The sequence below is a fragment of the Chaetura pelagica genome, unplaced genomic scaffold (assembly GCF_000747805.2).
Source record: "Chaetura pelagica isolate M959 unplaced genomic scaffold, ChaPel_1.0 scaffold153, whole genome shotgun sequence".
Lineage (NCBI taxonomy): Eukaryota > Metazoa > Chordata > Aves > Apodiformes > Apodidae > Chaetura > Chaetura pelagica.
The window spans coordinates 3,556,328-3,578,692 of NW_009952707.1; the positions used below are offsets into that span (position 1 = coordinate 3,556,328).

At 34.4% G+C, this 22,365-nt stretch overlaps 1 protein-coding gene across 1 annotated transcript in view; it reads left to right on the plus strand.

Annotated features, from left to right (window-relative positions):
- The window catches only part of PDE3B (phosphodiesterase 3B, cGMP-inhibited), a 108,251-nt gene extending 86,521 nt beyond the window's left edge, over positions 1-21,730 (plus strand). Inside the window, exons 4-17 of the mRNA XM_009994280.1 lie at positions 321-569; positions 3,353-3,495; positions 6,551-6,657; positions 8,827-9,037; positions 9,554-9,627; positions 10,158-10,261; positions 10,707-10,841; positions 12,809-12,920; positions 13,664-13,777; positions 16,166-16,350; positions 18,170-18,373; positions 18,777-18,938; positions 20,315-20,564; positions 20,902-21,730. Coding sequence (XP_009992582.1) covers positions 321-569; positions 3,353-3,495; positions 6,551-6,657; positions 8,827-9,037; positions 9,554-9,627; positions 10,158-10,261; positions 10,707-10,841; positions 12,809-12,920; positions 13,664-13,777; positions 16,166-16,350; positions 18,170-18,373; positions 18,777-18,938; positions 20,315-20,564; positions 20,902-21,128 — 2,277 coding nt within the window. The 3' untranslated portion in view covers positions 21,129-21,730. The remainder of the gene's footprint in view (positions 1-320; positions 570-3,352; positions 3,496-6,550; positions 6,658-8,826; positions 9,038-9,553; positions 9,628-10,157; positions 10,262-10,706; positions 10,842-12,808; positions 12,921-13,663; positions 13,778-16,165; positions 16,351-18,169; positions 18,374-18,776; positions 18,939-20,314; positions 20,565-20,901) is intronic.
- The last annotated feature ends 635 nt before the right edge of the window (positions 21,731-22,365 follow it).

Sequence of the window (22,365 nt, forward strand, 5' to 3'; positions counted from 1 at the left end):
CTGATTGTTTCTCCCCCTCTGTCTTGTATCAACAGAAGCATCTAATCAACTGTTGCTGTTCCTGATCAGAGTTGTGGCAAATAAAACTGATCACTTTTTGGACAGAATTGTTAGGATTTGTTTTAGTAGAATCATGATTAATAAATTTAATGAGTAAACTGCACCTCTGCAAGGGTTTTATAAGAACCTGGCCACCAAAATATCTGTTGATATTATTGGAGGAGATTGCATTGGAAATGCATAAGGTGCTTATTTAAAACTTAGAACTGTGTGAAATGTTTTGACATGCTAACTGTTTGCAACATTTCGGTCTATTCTAGAATGCTGGCAGTGGAAATGGAGTTGATCTTTCAGTACTAAATGAGGCTCGGAGCATGCTAACAGACCTCCTGACTGACACTTCTCTTCCACCACAAGTGATTTCTTCTCTTCGAAGCATTAATAGTTTGATTAGTGCTTTCTCAGGCACGTGCAGGCCAAAGGCTAGTCCATTTGCACCATTTCCTGGTTTCTTCCCCTGTCCTGAAATAGAGGATCCTACTGAAAAAGGAGATCGAAAGCTGCTCAAGGTCAAATGACTTCTATTTTCATTCATGTGTGTGTTGCAATTAAAAAAAAAATAAAAAATTATAAAGGAAAATTCATTTGGAAAGAATGGTCCTGTATGGACAGCAGCTTTACTGAGTACCTGTGAGATATGTTTAATGTTGAAAGAGGGCAGCTGTGAAAACACATGGAATAAATGTAGATAGGTAGCAAAACGTAAATTCAAGTGGTTGATGTATTAGACAGGTAAGAGCACTGGTCTGCACTTTGAATGTGCAATTCCTTGAAATAAGCACAGGTTTTAAAAGACTAAAAGCAAGTATGAAATGAAGATGCTATATTCTCATCATATGGCACAAATAGAGCTGTCCTTGATTTTCCCATGTTCTTGATCTAGCAATTACTGTTGATGTGGCTTTTTCACTGACTTTTTTTCCAAAGATACTTACTCTTGTGAACATCAAACTAGCCATCAGACCAGCAACAATTCAGCTATATATAAAGAAAAATACCTCTTCTTCCTTTGCAGCACATCACATTATGGGACCAGTGTGTAAATGTACTGTCACAGAATCACAGAATGGTAGGGGCTGGAGGGGACCTCCTGAGGTCATCTAGTCCCAGTCCCCTGCTAAAGCAAGTTCACCTAGAACAGTTTGCACGGGATCTCACTCAGGCAGGTGTTTAAATATCTCTAGAGAAGGAGAGTCCGCAGCCTCTCTGGACAGCCTGTTCCAGTGCTCTGTCACCTTCACAGTAAAGAAGTTTTTCCTCATGCTCAGATGTAACTTCCTATGTTCCAGCTTGTGCCTGTTGCCCCTTGTCCTGTCAATTTTTTTTCATAATAACTTTGAGTGCTGGCACAAGCTAAGTTTTGTTTCCAGAGCAACTTTGGCCCTTTGTTTTAGTGATTTAGTTTCCCCGTCCTTTGCTACCCATGCTTTGTTTATTCTTTGCTTCTTTATCTAGCAGGGGAAAGTTCTGGAGGTCTGTCATATACCCAGTGAGTCTCTTGGTCTTAGAGTAGCCAGGAAGAAGAAAAAGTGCAGATCTCTCCATGTTACGCTTATGCATGTACTTGTGTAGGGGAATGGACATTTCTCCTCAGTGATGGGGATTTTCAACTGTGCACCCCATGTTGTAGAGAGCATGCAGGTTAGATTGATGTGGTCCACTGACACAGAAGTCTGTTCTAGCCTGAGAGCACTGCCACTGTAAGACAGCACACAAAATATGCTCCTCTGGTTCTCTTTGCTGTAGGGCTGGTTAAAAACTACTGCATAGCATATGCAGTATATGCACATACTTCATACTGTGGGTGATGTGGTGGTCTTGCTCTCCCTGTCCAATTCCACATTTCCGGCTATGACTGCAACTTTGCAGCAAACCAAACAGAGCCAAGGTGCATCCCATATCCAGGACTCAAAGCAGTCTCATTTTCTTGGGGGTAAGAGACTGTACTCTCTTTTTTATCTGAAATATGTCATACCTTTGTGAGCTGAGTATGATCTTTGACCACCTGATGAAGCTTAAAATTGCAAAGTCATTATTTCTGCCAGATTTTTGAAGGGGTAGTACCCAAGGGTCACCTGTCCTTACACATGACCCTGCAGACCTTACTCAACACTCCAAATATCCCTTTGAATTTTTGTAAGCATTTTTTCCTGTTATCCTTTTTACTTTGCAAGGTCTGATTATATACAGCTGCATTTTGTGGGAGAATCTTCCTCCCCTACACCACACTCTCCATTGAATGGCCAAATCTAGGGATAAGTTAAGTAGTGGCTTGTAGAGTGAATGTAGTTAGAATGAGAGAAATATTATAAACGTTTGTTTAAAATACAATGCATAGATTATCTCTGCAATGAATACAGGTCTGCCAGAGCTGGCTTTGCAGTTTCAGTTCAGTGATCCTATCCTTTCTATTAATTAGGTCCTACTAGTTGCTATTTAAACATGGATATACTTTTCTGTGGGTATTTTAGAAAGGCAGAGATAGTAAGTCCTGAGTTATTTCCATACAGGAGTGTTTGAGTGCTGTTGCCCTGCTTTGCAGGGTACTTTGTTGAAGTACTACAGTGATTCCCAGTGTTTGGGCTGCAGTGTGCCTAAACATGCATAGCTGCCAGGCTGGAAGTGGTGGAAAGCTTCCTGGGTGCTATGGGGCTGGTATGGAAGCAGATAGGGAGCCTTGATGGACCAGAATTGTTCCTGTGCATTGTGCATCACCCTCTCCACAAGTTCCACGATGCTCACACTGTCAGTATTTGGCTTTTGACTTAATGAAATCGCAGGCTACCCTGAGAGCTGGAGAGATGACTGTGTGGTTGCATCAGTGGGATGTGTAGTTATATTGGTGGGATGTGCAGAAAAAGGATCTGTAATCCTACAGTAACTGACTATCTCTGGAAGATCTCTATTTTTAAAAGCTCTGAAGAGTTATTGTTGAACTTCATGGATTTCAGAGTACAAGTATTTGTACATATTTTATTTTGAGAGAAATAAAAAAAATATATGAAAAAGAATTACTCCTAGTAAGCAGAATAATTTTATTGTATCTTTCTTTTTTTCTTTGAGCAATAAGAGTGAATTTAAGATACCATATTTACTATTTCTCTGTCAAAAATTAACAAGAAATAGTGTTCACAAACAGTAAATAAAATGTTAACATGTTTTTAATTACATAGATTTTAACTATAGTTGAATTACTCAACAGGGTTTAAGCAGCAGGATTCACAAACAGTAAATAAAATGTTAACATGTTTTTAATTACATAGATTTTAACTATAGTTGAATTACTCAACAGGGTTTAAGCAGCAGGAATAGCCTGCCAACACCACAGCTGAGAAGAACTTCAGGAGTTTCTGGCATTCCACCTATAGAATCAACATCTTCGAGATGGGAACGGGGTAGCAGCAAGAGATCTCATCAGGAATATAATACATCAAGGTAAGCATTTAACCACATTTTAAGGGCAATATAAATGCAGCCTTTCTAAAATGTTCTTGTCTGTAATGTTGGAACTTGGCAGCAGAAGTGTTTAATGTAAAATCCTGGGAAGTAAGTCTCCAGATTCTGCCAGTGGAAACTGGAAAACGTTTCAAGTTAATTATATACTATACTTTTGTAACTCTGTTTGATCTCAACTAGAAATCAGGTCATTCTGAGGTTAACTGACATGCTCTGTCATAAGTAGGCCTGCATATCAGTTTTAGTAGGAAACGAAAAAAAGTCCTACCTACACAATTGCAAAACAAACTAGTTTAACCTCTGAAACTTTACTGGCTTTGTCCTCCTTTTTACTTAAAATACTTCTCACTTTTCAGCTTCCACATACCTCCAAATTTCTTTTCTAATTAAAAGGAAGACATACCTTTCTTGCCTTTGGTAGGCAAATTTTATTACTCCTATGGTCATCAAGCAAGCAGTAAAATAGATTAAGAAAGTTCTCTACTTATTAGTCAATATGGTACAAATATAGGATTAAAATAAATGTACTTTTTTCTTTTTTATAAGTGAAACTTCAGATTCATTTTTTTTAAATGTTGTAAATGTGCATGGCTTTGCTCAATATCTTGTAAGAAAAATAATACAGATATTTGAAATGGTGTTGCAACTTAAATCTGTAAAAATGTATGTCCTATTGATTTTGCTTGATTATTTTTTTTTAATATACCTAGTATCTTGTAAGACTTGAATGGTTTTACATAAGCTGTAAGGAATGTATAATATATGCAATTTTTTAGAAAATTTTGGTAATGCTAGTAACATTACTGATTACTAGTAGTACTTACTAGTAGTGGATTAAACTTTATATACAAATGTCCAAGAATTTATTTATCTATATTGAATTTAATTTTAAAGTGAACCATTTAAATAATTTGGCGTTTGTCAGTTGCTTTTCTGCTTGAATAGAAGTGGCTCTTCCAAGTTTTTATATAGTAAAACTTAGTTGTGGTTTTTGCATAAAATGTAACTGAAGGTACTACTAGTAGTAGTAGCTTAAAGACTGTATTTTCACACTGATTTGGTTATCAGTGTTTGAAAGAATCTCTCCAGTTAAATCCACCTCCATAACTGGAGAAAAAGGAAATACTTTAAACCTACAAACTGTGGGGCTTCAGCTTGAGCCTCAGCACTTCTGGTCCACACGCAATGTACATTTACAAAATATTTCTTTACGGTTTTTACTGACCAAAGAATCTACTGAAACACACCTCAATAGCAATATGAAAAAACACCCTTGCTTGTACTCAGTCGCTTTTAAATTAGCCCTTAACCTTGATGACTAGTACTTGTAGTTAGTCACAGTCCCCTGCTCCGCTCCTACCCACCCCCCATACAGCCCTAGAATATGTGTTTGGTTTTGTTGTGGTTTGTGTCCTGCCCCTCAGAGTTCTTGCCAACACTTGCACTGTCCCTGCCTTCGTGCATCTTCCAGTAATTGTTCTTCTCAGGTTCCTGTTAACTTCTAACACGTAATCATCTCAAAATCCTCCATGGGTGCTTACCTTACAGATGTTAGATGAAACAGCTGAACTGGCATAGCAGTCCTGCATTCCTAAAGCACTTCATGATGTTGGCTCTGGCTCTGGAGTCAGTCTCTTACATTATCAGAAAAATACCAGCAATAAAAAGGCAGTTTTTCCTGCCTGTGGAGCTGATTAAGCCCAATAAAGGACTCAATGAATGTTAGAAGAGAAGCAAGGAAAAGCAGGCTAATAGTAAAAAGGGCAAGTGAAACAGCAAAGTGTTCACTTAGGAGGAAAGTTTATAAAAAATCAAAATATTTTCTTACATACATCGACTGCTTTCAACTGAATTCTTGCAGAGCTGAGAAAGATAAAATATTACAGAGTGGTGCAATAAATGAATATTGCTACAAAATGTGATTTAATGTTCCAGGTTTTTTTGTCTATCCATTCAGACAATTTTCAAAAGCAACTCTTGAGAGCTGCTGGTTTATTTTTATGCAAATTACCTTGATTTGGTTTCTCATTCAGACACTGGTTCAAAATTAACTGACCTTGCTTAATATATAGTTTTCCTACACTAAATACTGATGCAGCATTTTTATGTGCTTTAAAGAATATGCATAAGCTATGGTAGCTAAACAGTGTACAAATAATGCAAAGGTTGATAAATCCCCCTTGTGAACCCTAACATTTTTTTTAGTTGACTAAAATGTCAGCATCAGACTTCAGAAGAATAAATTTGTGTTTATTTGAAACTCATTTTTAATCTTTATGTAGTTAAAGAAAATATGGGAGAACAAGTGTTATTTTTTTACTTTTGTTTGAAATCTGATCAAACAAGATTAAATCTCTTTTGCTAAATATTTTTTATAGATACTGAAATTAAATAATTAGTTTTACATAGAGGTTTTTTTACTTTAAAGTATACATACATGGTTATTTTGATTTGCATATTGCATTTTTGCTTACAAAATATATGGAATTCAATTTCATGTCTGGAACAGCAGGTGGCATAATTCAGCTATTGAGTTTAACAATGTAGCTACCGAAGTACATATGTCTTCATGTCAAAAGCAGCTTTAGTTCTAATATGATAAAAATAAAATTATTAATTAAGTATGCAAAATTTATTTGAGAAGCAAGCTGTAGCTGCATGAGATTGTAATGATTTTTCCAAGATAACCAGTCTTTTAAATTAATGAAAGCAGCCTGCTTTGTTAAAACATCCAAGAAAAGTAAATACCATGTTAGAAAGTAAAACCTATTACATGTGATCTCAGTAGACTTACAGTGTCATTTTAGGACTGTGTAAAATTTATTTTGCTTTCACCTAGTACCCATAAGTTTATGTTCCATGTTATTGACCTGTATTGCCTAGATGATCTTTCTAATATCTTTCTAGTATTCTGTTTTTGGTGAATAGTAGTGGATCTGTAACAGAACAGCCTGGCCATTTTATAAGCATTTCATTTATTAGAAGTGGCAGACAACAAAGCAAAGGAAAAAAAATCTTGCTGTTTTATTTTCAGCCAAGGATCTCATTCAAATGGGTCTTTTGGTGCAAACTTGCTGACAATACCAAAGCAAAGATCATCTTCTATAACATTGACTCATCATATAGGTCCCAGGCGAGCAGGTAAGATCATGCAATTCGTAGATTTTAGTGGCAGGATGTCAAGGCAGTAGTTAGTACACCATGTTATTACAAATGTGGGTTTTTTTCATGTAAATGTCCTACTAATATAACAGCTTGTTGCATATATTAAAAATATTTTATTTGTAATCTGCTTCTAAGAATTCTCAAAAAATACAGTTAACATCAGCTTTGTAGAAATCCCAGCACTGTCAGAGTAAGAAGCAGTAGGCACTGTAACAGCAGTGCTGAAATAATGTGTGTATCAGTATTTCAGAGATTATAGATGTTCTGTTTGCCCATATTAAGTGAAAACGTGAAAACTACCTCTTTTGAGATTTCTGCCTATCCATTTTAGCATGGTTTAAAAAGAACAGCCTGTCTAATAAGTTTGTTTTATGAAAGTTCAAATATGCAGGTTGGTTTGAGAGAGATGAAAGCACTTTAAATTTAAAAAACAACAAACATACTAAACTCACCAGTTTTCTCTGTTACTTATTGGTGTTTTTGTTTTGTTTTTCCCTTTCACTATTCTAAACGCTAAGAAACATGCCAGCTCAAACCAAATCCACATGTAAACACATTATTGCACATTCTCAGTGGTTGTCTTCATAAAAAGCTGAGCTGCCCTCTTAACTTTTCTACTTTTCTACTTTGAATCTTGTGGAAAACACAGATCAGAATTAAAACCTGCTGAATGTGTACACCTAAAAAGGATGAAATTATATAACCAAAATTAAAGTGTTCATCTGATTTACAAATTTCTTCGCAACTTTCCAGATCTTTCCTTCCAGCAATGAAATGGCATTTGCATTCTAAAACTTCTGTCTTTGCACCTAGCAAGGTGAACTTTGAAATAATTTGTCTTTTACTAGAACAAGATGTAATGACACACTACTCTTCAGGGTGTGTGAGTCAAGGCAGTGTAGCTGATGACACTGTTGCATGAGCACCTTATTTAAGAGCAATACTGTATATTCCTTTAGTAATTTGTTACCAGGCACTGTACCGTCATAAAACTTGTGATGGAGTTATTGCTTCATAGTTTGCAGTGATTGCAGAATAAGTTTGATTATTGCAGAATAAGTGATTCAGCTTTGGAAAATCCACAGAATACCTCATCATGTTGCTCATGGGCACATTATTCTTTTTTATAAAGTACGTTTACAATGGCTATAATTTACCTTGGGCATTTCTAGATGATCTGTCTGTTGTGTATTTTGACAAGGGAAATAAACAATGTTTTGGCTTGATACAAAATTGTGTTGTAAATTGATATTAAGTAGCCAAAGTGCAGATTTACCTGCTTGCTTGCTCTCGATTTCACAGAGAGCATGCTGAAGTAAACTCTAGCTTGCTGTTTGAACAAGAATGGGGAAATTTATGGACCTAAGGAAGGTGAAGTTCTTTGCTGCTGTCTGTTATCTCTAATAACCTGTGAGCAGACTTTAGATTTTATTTTTGTTCTCAGTGGCTTAGTAGGCAGATTTGGATAGATCGTCATACCAAAAAAGGTACATCACTGTCCAAAAAGCCAATATCTGCCCACTTTAATCCCTTGCTGCAAAAACACTATTACATGTTGGTTTGTTACTTTGTTTTTTAAAATTCCACAAGCATATCTTTTCTTTATTGAAAAAGAATGTAAAAGATTTTTCTCTAGTTCAGTTATCAATACTGAATTGGTTTTTATTGTTTTTTTCTAGAAATGTTAAAAAGTAATGCTGAATTAGAAAGGAATGTGGAAAGGTTCAGCTACTCATTAAATTTTGCCAAAGCTAAAGATAAAAATAGACATTTGAAAGCCAGATGTTATAGCAGGACAGGGCTTTGTGCAACCTTGTCTGGTGGAAGGTGTCCCTGCCTTTGCAGGGACGTTGGAAGTAGATGATCCTCTAGGTGCCTTCCAACCCAAACCATTCTATGATTCTATGATATGTTACATAGTTTGCCCATTCAGATGTGTGTAGCCTAGACTGTGCTATGTAGTTGATCTTAAAATCCTGAATAGATATAGCTACTTTAGATGTCTTTAACAGCATGAACTACACACCAGGTTTTGAAAACTTGAACATTCTTCACAATTTATAGATGTTTTTGTTTCATTTCAGTCTTTCTAAACAATAATGTGTTTATTGTAATCTGAACCTGTGTTAATGTTTGTTTTGGAAGGTTCGTCTCCTGGATTGAGTCCTGTGGGTTCACCTAGTCATGGATCTGTCTCTAGTGGGGCTTTCAGCAGCTGGTCACCTGTAGAATTTCCTGATACTGCTGATTTTCTTACAAAACCAAGCATTAATATACATAGGCCTCCAGGACACACACTTAATTCTTCAGATTTTCAACAACAAGCTAAAGCACCAGTAGGTTATATGTGTAACAGGTACTGTAAACTCTCTCATGTTTTTAGTAACTTCGTATGTGTTGAAAATAATACAATTAAAGTGAAACATAACAAAATAAATGCTAGTATTGAAAAAAAGGCATATAATCTCATAATATCCTGTAACCATATTATCCAAGGGAGACTAAAGAAAGCTGTATGTATGTCATGCATTTGAAATGGGTCATCCTTGAAAGCAGCAGTTATTGTAGAGTAACAATATGTGACAGTTTTTAAGAAAAGAAGGACTTCCTACCTGGGAATTTAAGTTTGTATTTCTGAGTACTCCCTATATTATTTATGGGTTTGTGAAGGTGATTGTTGATGATTTTCAAAGTACAGACTAAACCTCTGTGTGACAAATTTAGGAGAAAATATTAAGGTCATTTGCTGAAGAAATCTTCAAAAGCATACCTTTTAAGAAAAGTAATTTGCAGATATTTTTCAGTACAACACAGCAATAGCCAAAGAAGAAAATTACTGAATGTTGTAAATATTTTTCATGTATTCTGTAAGCTGTGGACATCAGATACTCAAGCCTGTTCCAACACCAGAACCAGAATTGGAAGAGTATAAAGAAAGAAAATCAGGTGGGATTTCAAAATAGATAATTATTTTATATTAACTTGTTTTCTGTGTTTTTTTTAAAACCTATTAAATTAAAATATAAATATTTCTACATGATTTCTTCCTATACTTTAAGTAACTTATATTTATATATTTTATTTTATCTTGTGACTTAGGATCATCAAGATAATGTAAAATATTGCCTGCTTCAGAGTAAGGATTCTATAAGAGGCTCCCACTCATATCTTTATAGTTCTGTACTCCATAATATAACAAAGAAGTTCTCTGCCATCTCAGTGAAAGTAGTGACTGAATCAATTTTTGTAATTAAAAAGTTACGCTTCTAGTTTTTCTCAATCTTCAAATAGGTTTTGTCTAATAAATTATTTTATCCTTTACAACTTATTGTTGTTAAATTCTTACAGATGGTTTAGGAATAAAGTATTACTTAGATTTCTGTGAAGAATATGTATGATCAGTTCAAGAATCATTAAACAGTAGTAATTTACAAATAAATGATTGATAGAGTGTTAATGTGTGCGTTTTCCTTAAGGTGAAACTGGAAGTATTAGTGTTTCAAAGGAGTCTTTCCACCAGACAGAGAAGAAAAAGGATGAAAGGAAGGAAATGGTCGATCAAACACAAAATAATCTGCTTGTAAGCATGTAATTGCAAAAAAACCTTGCATTAACTTTTATCAATGCAGTATTGCTATATAATTTCTAACATGCTGTAAAGAGATCTTTGCATTGCTAGGAGCTGTAATTTCTGAGGGGAAGTGGTGCATTGTTGGAAGTAAAATTTTCATGTAAAAATTGCGTATTTCCAGCTTGTAGAAATTTCACCAGAAAAAAAACAAAACCAAACCAAAACAAAAAACCCAACACAAAAAACCCCAGCAACATCTCAGAAAGCCCTGGAATCTGCCATTAACTGTGCTATTTGTGCTATTGATTTATTATCTTCTCATAGCTATAGTTGGAACACTGTTCAATAAATTCAGTAAGGATTTATCATTCTTTTGGCTTTTTTTACCAATAGAAATGACAAATTAAATTTCATTGTTATTTTAGAGATGATAAAATATCTTACTCTCATACAGGTGGAGCAGAGTCCTACATTAGAAGCAATGTTATTAGAACATGATTCACTAATGGAGAAGATGAACAACTGGAATTTCCCAATTTTTGACCTTGTGCAAGAGATGGGAGACCAGTCTGGAAGAATCCTTAGCCAGGTTTGTTGTCTTTTATTGTATGAGGGAGGGTGTAGCAGAGCTGTCATGCTTATATATTTTATTTAAGCCATGAAATTTTGCAGTCAACAAATATATGAATGCTAACTTGAAAGCAGAAATGTCATTTCTCTTGTACTCCATCTCCTTGTAAACCATACAAAGTAATTTACCTATAGACACTTGCTCCAGATTTTCTGCATTCTATTTTCAATGTAAAAATAGGTTAGTTTCACACTTACTAGGTTTTGTAGTAATATGCCATTTCCTATGAAAAATTGTCTCCTGCTTTCAGAATTACTACCTTGTTTGTCAACCATTTCTTTTTTCTTTATTTCAGTAAAATATTTCTGCCAGAGCTACACCTGTGGGGGAAGAGAAGTGATCTTTTAGGCAGTCTTTTGCCTCTTGATCCTACAAACAATGGGATTTTTTTTCCATGCTGCTTTCTGCATGTAGTATCCCTTTTTATCTCTTTCTGACTTATTACTAAGCTCTTTTGTGCAGTTTCATGTTGTGCTGAAGCCAGTCTAATGGCAGGTGCAAAAGTATCATCATGTTTGCTCTTCCTCAGCCTCTGTCATTCATCAGTGTTATCTGGAAGTTCTGTCTTTTTCTCTATACTGGATTTAGAAACTATGGATTTACTTCTGATCTGACCACAATATATTTTTAGTGTCAGTATCTGTTTCCTACCCTGGAGTAGCATGCATGTTACTCTTGTTCAAGGGTAGTGTCAGGAACAAACTGCTGGAGGGAAGGAAACAGGTTAGAAGTATTCAGGTGCGGTTGGAACCATAGGCCTGCATCTGCACTTAAGACAGGAAAAAACAATGGGGTTTATTTCAATTTTGTCATTAGACACTGTCTTTTCCTTCATAGCACACAGTGCTCTGGGTATTGTTTTATATCTTCAGTTAGTCTTGTTTGATCAAATGTTTTCAGATCTTTTCTCTTAAGTACGTAAGTGTGCAAGTTTTACTAAACTCTGCCAGAATTTCTGTATCACTTCTGCCTGACAGTGCATGTATGTGTATTACTTGTCCTTCTCCTCCCACCCCAATCCTTTTGTCTGTTGTGCTGTAAGCATCTGATACACATCTTAAATGAAAAACTGTATTTCACAATCATCAGTTGCAAGGTTCTTAGATTGCGTATGAGTAAGGGGAATGGCTGGGACAGATGGAAGGTGCTATGTCCCCTCATTTTGCTGTCATGTTCCTTTGAGCACCTCCCACACTTCAGAACTGCTTCTTCCTCTCAAGCATTTAGTAAAGAAGTGACAAAAATGAGTGACAATGACTTGTTTGTGAAATCTTTCTTAATATTTGCAGTCTTGGGGAGGTTAGGTCTTTGTAGTCACTAAATTCCACTTGTAAAGCATAAGATATTTGCACCATAACTATATGTGGGGGTGTTCTAAGTACATTTTGAACTATTTTTTCATTTAGCAGCTAGCTTTGTTAAAAATACCCAAGCTAAATCATAATAAATTAAAGAAATAGGATTTCTTTGCCAAAGCCTCAAAAATAATCACAGTGTTGTTGTTGTTGTTTTTTTTAATATTAATGGCTCTGATACTATACTTAAGTAATATGAATTTTGAATAATAAGTAATATACGTTTCTTCTTTTTAGGTCACTAGTGGAATAAAGCATGAATTCTTTAACATTAATTTTTTGGAGAATATTATTAAAAATAATCAGATGTGCTTAGAATTTAACAGTAAAGAAAGAATAGCTTTTATTATACTGTATTTGAAAGGATGATAAAAATCCACAGTTTGGTGCTAAGAATTCATTGAATATAGCCCAATAAGCATAGATTTCAGATAATCTTTCATGGAATTCAGTCATTTCCATCTCTGTCAGCAAGCAAAATTTAAAAATCAGGAATATTTTTAAAGTTGAAAAAGCAGAATATGCTTAGGTATATTCTTCACACTAAAATTCTTTTTATTGCATATTTAGGTAACTTACACCTTGTTTCAAGACACTGGTTTGTTTGAAATCTTCAAAATCCCAACTCAAGAATTCATGAATTACTTCCGTGCACTAGAAAATGGCTACCGAGATATTCCCTGTAAGTACTATCCAAGTACATATGTTTTTCTTTAATATTAGTGTCTCTCCTTTAGTGTATGTATTACTTTAATGTTTAGTATTGAGTTGACAATGTCTAAACTTAGTTTAATTAATTAAGCTTAATGTTTAATGAATACATTTGTCAGAATTTAGAACTGATTTAATGAATTGCAGAGGAAAAAAAGAAAAAAGTGGACTCTGAAACTAAATTTGTTAATTTGTAGATTTAATATAAACTTGAAGAATTTGAGTCAGTCATTGAATCCAACATACTGAAGCCACAGAATAATATTTGTTAGTCTCACAGAAACTTGGTTTGGGCCTGTAATAGAATAATAGGAGAACATAAAATTTTGAGAGTCGTTATTAATCTTGCTGTTTGGGGCAGCCAATTTTATTGGAAAACAAAAAACACTCCCCTCCCCCCCAGCCCAACACGCACACCCCCCTCTGTATCACAGATGGTTGCACCAACCCAGATGCTGATTTAAAAGGCTATGTGATCCTTTGCTGACTCTCAGGTAGGATGAAGTGTGCTTAGAGGCTGTTTGATGTTTATCTAACTTGTTTCCTAAAAACATTCTGTGATCTACCATTTACAATATTGATGTTCCATTTTCCTTTATATTTAGGAAAAATCTCCCTTATAATAAATTTGATACACAATATTTTTTTTTCTTCTCTTTGTTCCTTGGATTATATTCCAAATAAAAAATGTTACTATATTTTTATGATTTTCAGATCACAATCGTATCCATGCCACAGATGTTCTTCATGCAGTGTGGTATCTGACAACACGGCCCATTCCTGGATTTCAGCAGATTCAAAATGAGCACCTCCTGGAAAGTGATTTGGGTATGTGTTCACAGGGGTTATTTTCTTTTGCTGAAAGAATGTTTTAACGAAACGACTATAAGTAAAATTAATTGCTCTGGAAGAAAATAATTAGTCTTATTATTTTAAAATTTTAATACAACACAATAGAAGTATCATGAGGTTAGTACACACAAATGCCGTGCAGTAGAATTTTAGAAAAATGATTAGATGAATAGTGGTTAGTTTGTTAGCCAAGAATCCAGGTTCACTTAATAAATTTCCTATGCAGAATGAAACTTCTGTATGCTACTACAGTCTGTGTGTTTTTAGCATTTGAAATACATTAGAATAATATTTCTTAACTTTATTGGAAAATTAAATAGACCAAATTAAAAACAGCGAAGTGTTTAACTTCAATTAAGTCCTCCTTAATGGTTTTAGTGTAAAAATGAGTATTTCAGAATTCTGTATTAGGTATCACGTGCAGATATTCAGATATTGAAGTAACTACCCTAACAATAGTTGCATAAGAGCATCCCTGAAAGAGAAATAAAGACTTGAAGCTCAAATTTTGGATGACATTAGTCCTAAAGAAGCTGGCTTTGGTATTGTCTGTGACTTCATAGAATTTACTTTTAAATTTAGATGTGTAGTTTTTCCTAAAATACAGACTGTTATTCTCATTATTCTGAATATACACTTTTATACTAACATGTATTTAAGAAAAAATAAAATGGGGAAATCCAACTCTAAGAACTCTGTTTTATATGTGTAGTAAAAAGAAACAAGATGCAAGTCATTTCACTTTTAAAGGGCCATAATTTTAAGAGGTAATTTATTAACTGTACACAACATCATACAGTATATGTTATTTCTTCCTTACTAATTAGCTCATCTGCATTCCCCTTTCTCTCCTTTCCAAGTTTGTCCACTGATTGCACCCTATTGCATTTTGTCTCTCTGAATGTTTAAAATGGTTGGGATTGGAGATTTAACTTGAGGAAACAAGACTTAGAAGAATCCTTTTGTTTCCCTTTACAAAGAAGTAAAATAAGTAAAATTAAAATAAGAAATGTTAGTCTTACTGCTTTGGAACTCTTTCAGTATAAACATTACTAGGAATTTTAATCCTCGCTTAATCTATTAAGGCAAAAGTATTTTTTTATTATAAAGTGACTACTGCTTTTTTTTTTTAAGTAGTGACTTTGTCTAGGGGAATGGGAAGAATAAAACTGTGAATCTCCTTATCATGCAAGTATTTCTAACTTAAGAGTGTTAGTTCATTTTGCAGTTTCCACTGTCCCACAAACTTTTCCTAGAGTCTGCAATTTCAAGAAATGGGCAAATTATAGAAATACTAAGGGAGATGCTCAGTGATAATTTTTTGTCCTTATTATGATCCATGTGGATTTTCTGAGATCTGTCATTTGGGCTCGGAGATAAAAATTTTTTGCTAGTTTTTCTCCTTCTCATTCCCTCCCATGGAACAAATATTTACAAGTACCTTTTAATAATTAAAAATGTAGATTATTACAGTTGTTTTCTAATCTGAATGACAATTGTACTGTAATCCAGAGACACAGACTAGATGGGTATTGTCCCTTGTTCCACTAGATTGCCTTTGGTGCTTGCTGAAGCATCCCTCTGAACCAGCGTTCTGCAGCATCAGTGAACTGTAGCTGCAAAGAGGGCCACTTCTTCTGTTTTATGTTTTCTAAGGCACCACAGAGTTTCAAGGACCAGAGCAAATATTTTCTTCCTTCTTCTCCTCTTCTGATGAGGGCAGCAGGTGTAGATATATGCCCCACACATCTTGCCAAAAGTATGAAATCTACGTTTCTTCATCTAATCTAGATTTCTTCATGTGTGGCAAGAGTGAAGTCTGACTGTGGCAAATTCAAAATATTTCTTTTTCCTGGTTGTGACTGTTCATAGCTCTTCTGAAAGTATACTTTATTTGTGTGAATGGTAGTTATCCCTCTGCATTGTAAAGGGAAATCTGTAAGTAGTACTAGGCAAAGAGTTGGTTCTAGAACAGAAACATAATGCTTTCCAGTTTTGGGACACTTTTTACAGGCTCCACAATGTCCTCTAGGATTTTGCCGTCCTTGTGTAATTTCATAAAACAGCTGAAGTTTTTTTATGTATTTGTAAGACTGCATCTACCCTTTTGGACAACCGGTTTGGCCATGACAGATTTATGACTTACTGGCATTTCAAAATTGCTGGCTTATCTATAAACAATAGTATGAGTTTTTTCTTAAGTATAAGTCTTTCTTTGCCAATTGGTTAGCTCCATGATTACAAAGACAGCTACATTAAGATTATGTTGGTAATAGTATTTGGCTGAGTCATTTAAAATATATTAAAAATAAGAATGAACTAAGGTTCTAAAATACTTTAAATTTGTATTTTCCATTTTCTTAGATGAAGCCAGTGGTATTGTCCCTGTTCAAGTCAGCTATATTTCTTCAAAGAGTTGTTCTATTGTTGATGATAGTTATGGTTGTCTTGCTTTGGAATTGATGGCTTTGTATGTAGCAGCTGCCATGCATGATTATGATCATCCTGGTCGGACAAATGCTTTTCTAGTGGCTACTAATGCACCTCAGGTAAGAAATTCTTTAAGCAGAAAATAATTTTTCTGTCTCTGAAGTCAGAATAATGAAAATATTTCTCTTCTATATCCCTACTGCAATCTGTTTATGGTCATTTGCCCAGTTTAAGAAATGGGGAAATTGTGCTTAACTTGTGTAATGCTACTTTTTTCCCCTGATAAATTCTGGTGTGTTTTGTATGTATTCTTTGTACATATGTGTAAAAAAATAATTTCAATTTACAAAATTGACAATAATTACATAAATCAATGCAGGTTAGAGTAAAAGGTTATTTAAAAGAGAGCTGGCCCTGGGACTGTCTAAGCAGCTAATCCATGGAAATCTTCATTTTGAGAGTCCTCTGAAATCATAGTTGCATCTGCAATTACTGTAAAAACACAGGTTCCTCTAATATTCCAACTAACTACTTCACCTAAACTCTGGATTTCAAATTAATCCTTTATGGTAAATAGCCATTACCTTAAAGAAGGATGAGTAAAATAAGAATAATCAGCAAGGCATCCTTGCTTTTATCTCCCATATTCAACTTTGTTGCTAGAATAGAGTAGAAGGAAGGAGGTGCTGGGCTCCTCAGGGTCTAAACGGCTAAGATGAAATAGGTAAATGAGAGTAAAGCTAAACAATATAGCAGGCATGAAAAAAAAGCAGTAGAGCAGGGAAGAACTGGAAGGAAAAGCACTGAAGAAAAAGATGCCTAAAGTGCATGGCAAAATATTTTTATCTGAAGAGTGGAATATTATCTGGGGAAGAATATTTATGATGGCTATTTGGATCTCTCTTAATAAGCTAAAGACAAAAAACTTAAATATTGATAACAACAAAATCAGCAACAACAGTAATAATAGTAAACCAGAAACATTTACAACTTGTGAGGAGACTTTTAAGAGTGCACTTTCTGAGTCAGTTTTCAAAAATTCCTTATTGCCAAAAAGGTTTAGGCTGTAGACAGGTATTTCTGCTGAAAGCAGTACACAAGGAAGAATAAAAACAAACATTGAAGACATTCATCTCCACTATTTTCAAAAATACATTACTTTTGTTAATAATATCTTCCTCAAAACATAAGATTTTTTTGCAGTTTTCCTAATATTTTTTTTTCAGGTCCTTTTAAATCTATGTTCAATTAATTATTTTCTAGGATGTTTTGTATAAAAACAGGGGTTGTGAGTAAAATCTACCACTGTTTTAATATTTTAATTAACTGATTTGCATTTAAAATGTATTAATCAGTATTAAACATAGCACATCATTGAAAATTAGGGGCACTCCACACCATTCTGTGTTAACCATGGTTCTTATATGCTTTGGAGTACTTTTCATGTTTTGTTTTGTTTTTTTAAACAATAGTGGAATTAAGAGGAATTAAAAAAATACACTTAGATCTGGTTTCTGGTTTGGGGTTTTTTGTTTGTTTTGCTTGCGTATTTTTAAGTCAGCATGTGTACTCCACACATACTGGCAAGAGTACAAAGTCTGTATTTTAAGTGGTTTGTGTACATGTGCCTACAGAGTGAATGCAGATATCACTGAGACATTGTTAAGGACTTTTAAGGGAAGAAAAAGCTTTGCTTATTCTTTGGAAGTTTTTTTCTCGTCTGCTATTTTTGTTTATAACCCCCAAAATTAGTAGTCAAAGCATAATTTCCAACAGTTGCTGTGGGTTTTTTTGTGTGTGTGTGTGTTTGTTGGGTTTTTTTTAATGAATTCAGACTAATTTCTCACTAGCCCTTAAGCTTCAGAATATTTAGTTATCAATTTTCTCCATCATTTATGATTCTCATTTTTTTGGTGCTTGTTGTTTTGTTTTGTTTAGGCTGTTCTCTACAATGACAGATCAGTCTTAGAAAATCATCATGCTGCCTCTGCCTGGAATCTGTTCTTATCAAGACCAGAATACAACTTTTTATCAAATCTTGATCACGTAGAATTCAAACGTTTTCGTTTCTTAGTGATTGAAGCAATCCTTGCCACAGATCTCAAGAAGCATTTTGATTTCCTTGCAGAATTCAATGCCAAGGTTTGTTACACTTCAGTGTCTACAGTGAGCTAGTCATGATGTACTGTAGTTAGTGTTGCTACATAGTAGTTGTTGGTATCAATAATGTGCATTTAAAGTTTTCTGTTACTGAAATGGAAGTCACTAAAAAGTGCAATAGAATATTTCCTTTGTACAAACCAATTGTAGGTTGTTCTGTAGATTGCCTAATAAGCCATGCAGAGGTGACACAGGAACCCACTGGAGACCTTGATCATATCTCATTTTTCCATCTTCTGAAAGATAGTGAATGACCCTTTTTTACTATAGAAGACAAAAAATTACATAGAAAAAATAATGCAAGTTTCTGTTGTGCAGAGCCTGAAAAAATAACACTGATGAATAGTTTTAACATAATTTTTAAAAATGTATGTGCTCAACCCAGGTCAATGATATCAACAGTCATGGTATAGAGTGGAGCAATGAAAATGATCGCCTACTGGCCTGTCAAATATGCATCAAACTGGCAGATATTAATGGCCCAGCAAAAGTTAGAGAGCTGCATCTGAAATGGACAGAAGGCATTGTTAATGAATTTTATGAACAGGTGGGTATGGAAAGTATAATTTACTCACTTTTAATGACAGCCAGATGATCAGTTCTTTCCATTCTGAAATGTATAACTAAATTAAACATTATTCCTTGTGCTAAATCTTCAGCTAAGGTATTTCCATCTTCTCTTTCTGAACATGGAACACTTAATTTTGTAGGTTGCATAATGATACCATCTTTTGCTTCCTATCAATTGTGTTAGAAGCTTGAAAACAAACTCTCTGCCATGTTGTCCATTTTTCAGACAGGAGGGTTTTTATTTAATTAATTATTTTTCCCCTTAGCATAATGCTGTTAAATCAAAGTAACTTATTCTACTTTAGGAAGTTAAGTTCACTGAAATATTTCCAGGTCAAAGAATATCTGTAGAATCCACACAGCTGGAAATATGTATTCAGCTAACTTACAGTGCAAAGACAGAAAATATTTCAAAACTTTCAAAATTAAATATTAAAAATAAACAGTATCTTACTGTATAAATGGAACTGTAAATAACATTTTTTACAGTAGAACTTTGATAAATAATCCTATCAAGATAAAATTTAAAGAAGTCTGAAAAATTGTTGCTTATTTTTACAATTACAACTTCTGTAAGAGCCCAAAAATATATTCTACATTTCTAATATTTTCTTTTTCTGTAGTCAGCTTTCTGAGGAGGTAACTATTTATGAGGAAACAAACAAAGATTGAATAATATTTTTGAAGCTAGGAAGGTAAAAGTAAACAAAATTACTTGGGAGATTTAAGCAATAACAATATAAATCTTAAGTGTTTGCACTTACTGTAAGACCTTAATATTCTAAATTGCTCCTTTAAGAAAAAACTTTTAATAAGATAATTAGGTCTGCAGAATTGCTAGGTGATTATAACTCAGAGCTGTGTATGAGCAACTGCTCAGTTTTTTCTTCTGCAGTTTTTAAAAGCGGAAAAACCTAAAACAAAACCACTTTATTATGGATGATCAGTTGATTCTACAGCTTTTGGGGGAAGCTGCTTCCAGACTGCCTTACTTCCTGTACCTGATTACTTCCCTGTTTTCTCTGTTCAGCAGCTGCAATTGAAGTCAAAGCTCTGTCTACCCTCAAGCCATCCTGTGAAGGCAGAGGAATAGGATCTCCAGTAGAATTAGGTCTCCATCCCTGCACAAGGGTAGCTGGCATCAAAAGCTGAAGTGGGGCTTATGGGCTGTGCAAGTCTGAGCCATAAGGGGTCTTTACATTTTAATTCACTTAGTCTATACTATTATTGCCTTGACTAAAAAAAATACAATCCATGTGATATTCACTTGGTTCCTTAAAAGTAATCTTTAGAAAAAAAAATTGAATTTCATTTTATGAGAAGTTATGATAATTTTTTTCATTGCTTTTTCAGGGTGATGAAGAAGCAAGTCTTGGATTACCTATAAGCCCCTTCATGGATCGTTCTTCTCCACAGCTTGCAAAACTGCAAGAATCTTTCATCACTCACATAGTTGGCCCCCTTTGTAATTCCTATAATGCAGCTGGGTTGCTTCCAGGACGATGGGTTGATGCAGAAGAGGAGGATGCAGAAAGTACTGATGATGATGATGGAGCACAGTTAGAAAGTGATGATGAAGAAATGGAAGATGATCTCATTCTAAGTAAGTGTCTGTATTTCAGTTGGCACTTATTGTTGACATTTGATAGATTCAGACATAGCAACAATGGTTGAGATTGCAGAGTACAAATATTATAGAATTTGCAATTATGCTACTTCATAATTTTTCTTATTTTAATAAAATTTTTCCTAATATTAGACTTGCAGTTTGAAACAGAAGCTAATTGTTATCCTTTGCTATGTCACTACTTAAATATTCTGAATAGCATTCATGTTTTTTGCTGAATTTGCATATCTCCTACAACATGCCATTGAATTTATGTGTGTAAAATATGATTACTTTGAATCTCAGAAACTCAAATATGCTTGTAATTTTACAGAAGCTCAAAGAAAAAAAGGTAGACGAATATTTTGCCAGCTAATACACCATCTCAGTGAAAATCACAAAATATGGAAGAAAGTGATTGAAGAGGAAGAAAAAAACAAAGCTGAAGGAGCTAAACTGCTGACTGAAATCTCATCTTTACCTCAAGCAGACGAAATTCAGGTTATTGAGGAAGCTGATGAAGAAGATGAACGACAACCAGGAGAAGACAAGACGTGCTAAGAAAACTTCAGTGGTGTCCAGTGTGATGATAGCCTGTTTTTTTCTCACTGTGCTGACTTTAGCCTGACACAGTTCACGTGAAGTTGAAAGGCCTTAATACTGTGAGAGGATTCTTTCTACTCTAGTGGAATCCCACTCCTATGCACTTTCGCCACACAGAATATGAAACTGTATTCAAAGATTGAGTATTGTATAACCTGATGCAAAATTCTTTATGCCTCAGTTGATATAAAATATCCTGATACAATGCTGCCTTGCTGAATATGGGACTCTTGTTTTCTTTGAGGTACCTGCAATTTTTAAAATATCCAGTAACTTCAATTACCAAAGTGGCAAGAACTTTTGCTAACAAGGAAATATGGGATGAATCCTAATATTGTCTTGAGTTGTTTATTTCATGTTGTTTTTGAACATGAATGAGAAAAAGTCTGTGCCTATATGAAAGCTATGTTACTGTTGCAGTGCAAGCCTGTTGTGGGGTGTCTACTTAGTGCAGTAGTGTGCTTAATGTAGTCATCTCAGAGCAACTGTTCAAGGACTGTGACATAAATGCTGAATCCTGATATTTGTGGTTTAAAAAAGAAAAAATCCAGGTGCATCTATTTTTTATTATTATGCATAATCTGATGTTTTATTTTTGCAGAAAATATTCAGGTTTGCAGTGGGTGTTCATGATAAATAATTGAGTACAAGGCCATTATCATCTGTTGCCTTGCTGTTTTGTGGTAGAACATTAAAAAACTGTTCAGCTACTTAAATTATTAAGGAATTTTATTCTTTTAGTTATAATGCTATATTTCCTGCCCTTACTCAGGTTCCTGTTTAAAGACAAGTCAACCACATCATAGATTTTTATCTTACACCAATTTCCGGTATTAAATTTTAAGAAAATAAGTTTGTATTTCATTTATTCTTTGTATGTAAAAACTTAGGAGAATTAAAAGTATTTTTTGTTTGTTTACAAAAAAAAGACACAAAATACTGTTTCAAAATGGCTAGTGTATTTTACTGTGCCCCTCATCTTTTCTCCCATCATAGATGTAACATTGGCTTCAAGTTTGATGTACATCCAGAAATATACATCTGGAAAGTAGAAAGTGAAGACTTCATGTAAAGCCTAATAATAAGATAAACATCACAGTACTATTTTACATTTTAGATTGTTGAGTTTTTAAGTAAAAAGCTTAGACATTAGATACAAACGTATTTTTAGGAACACTACCATTGTAGGTCTAAT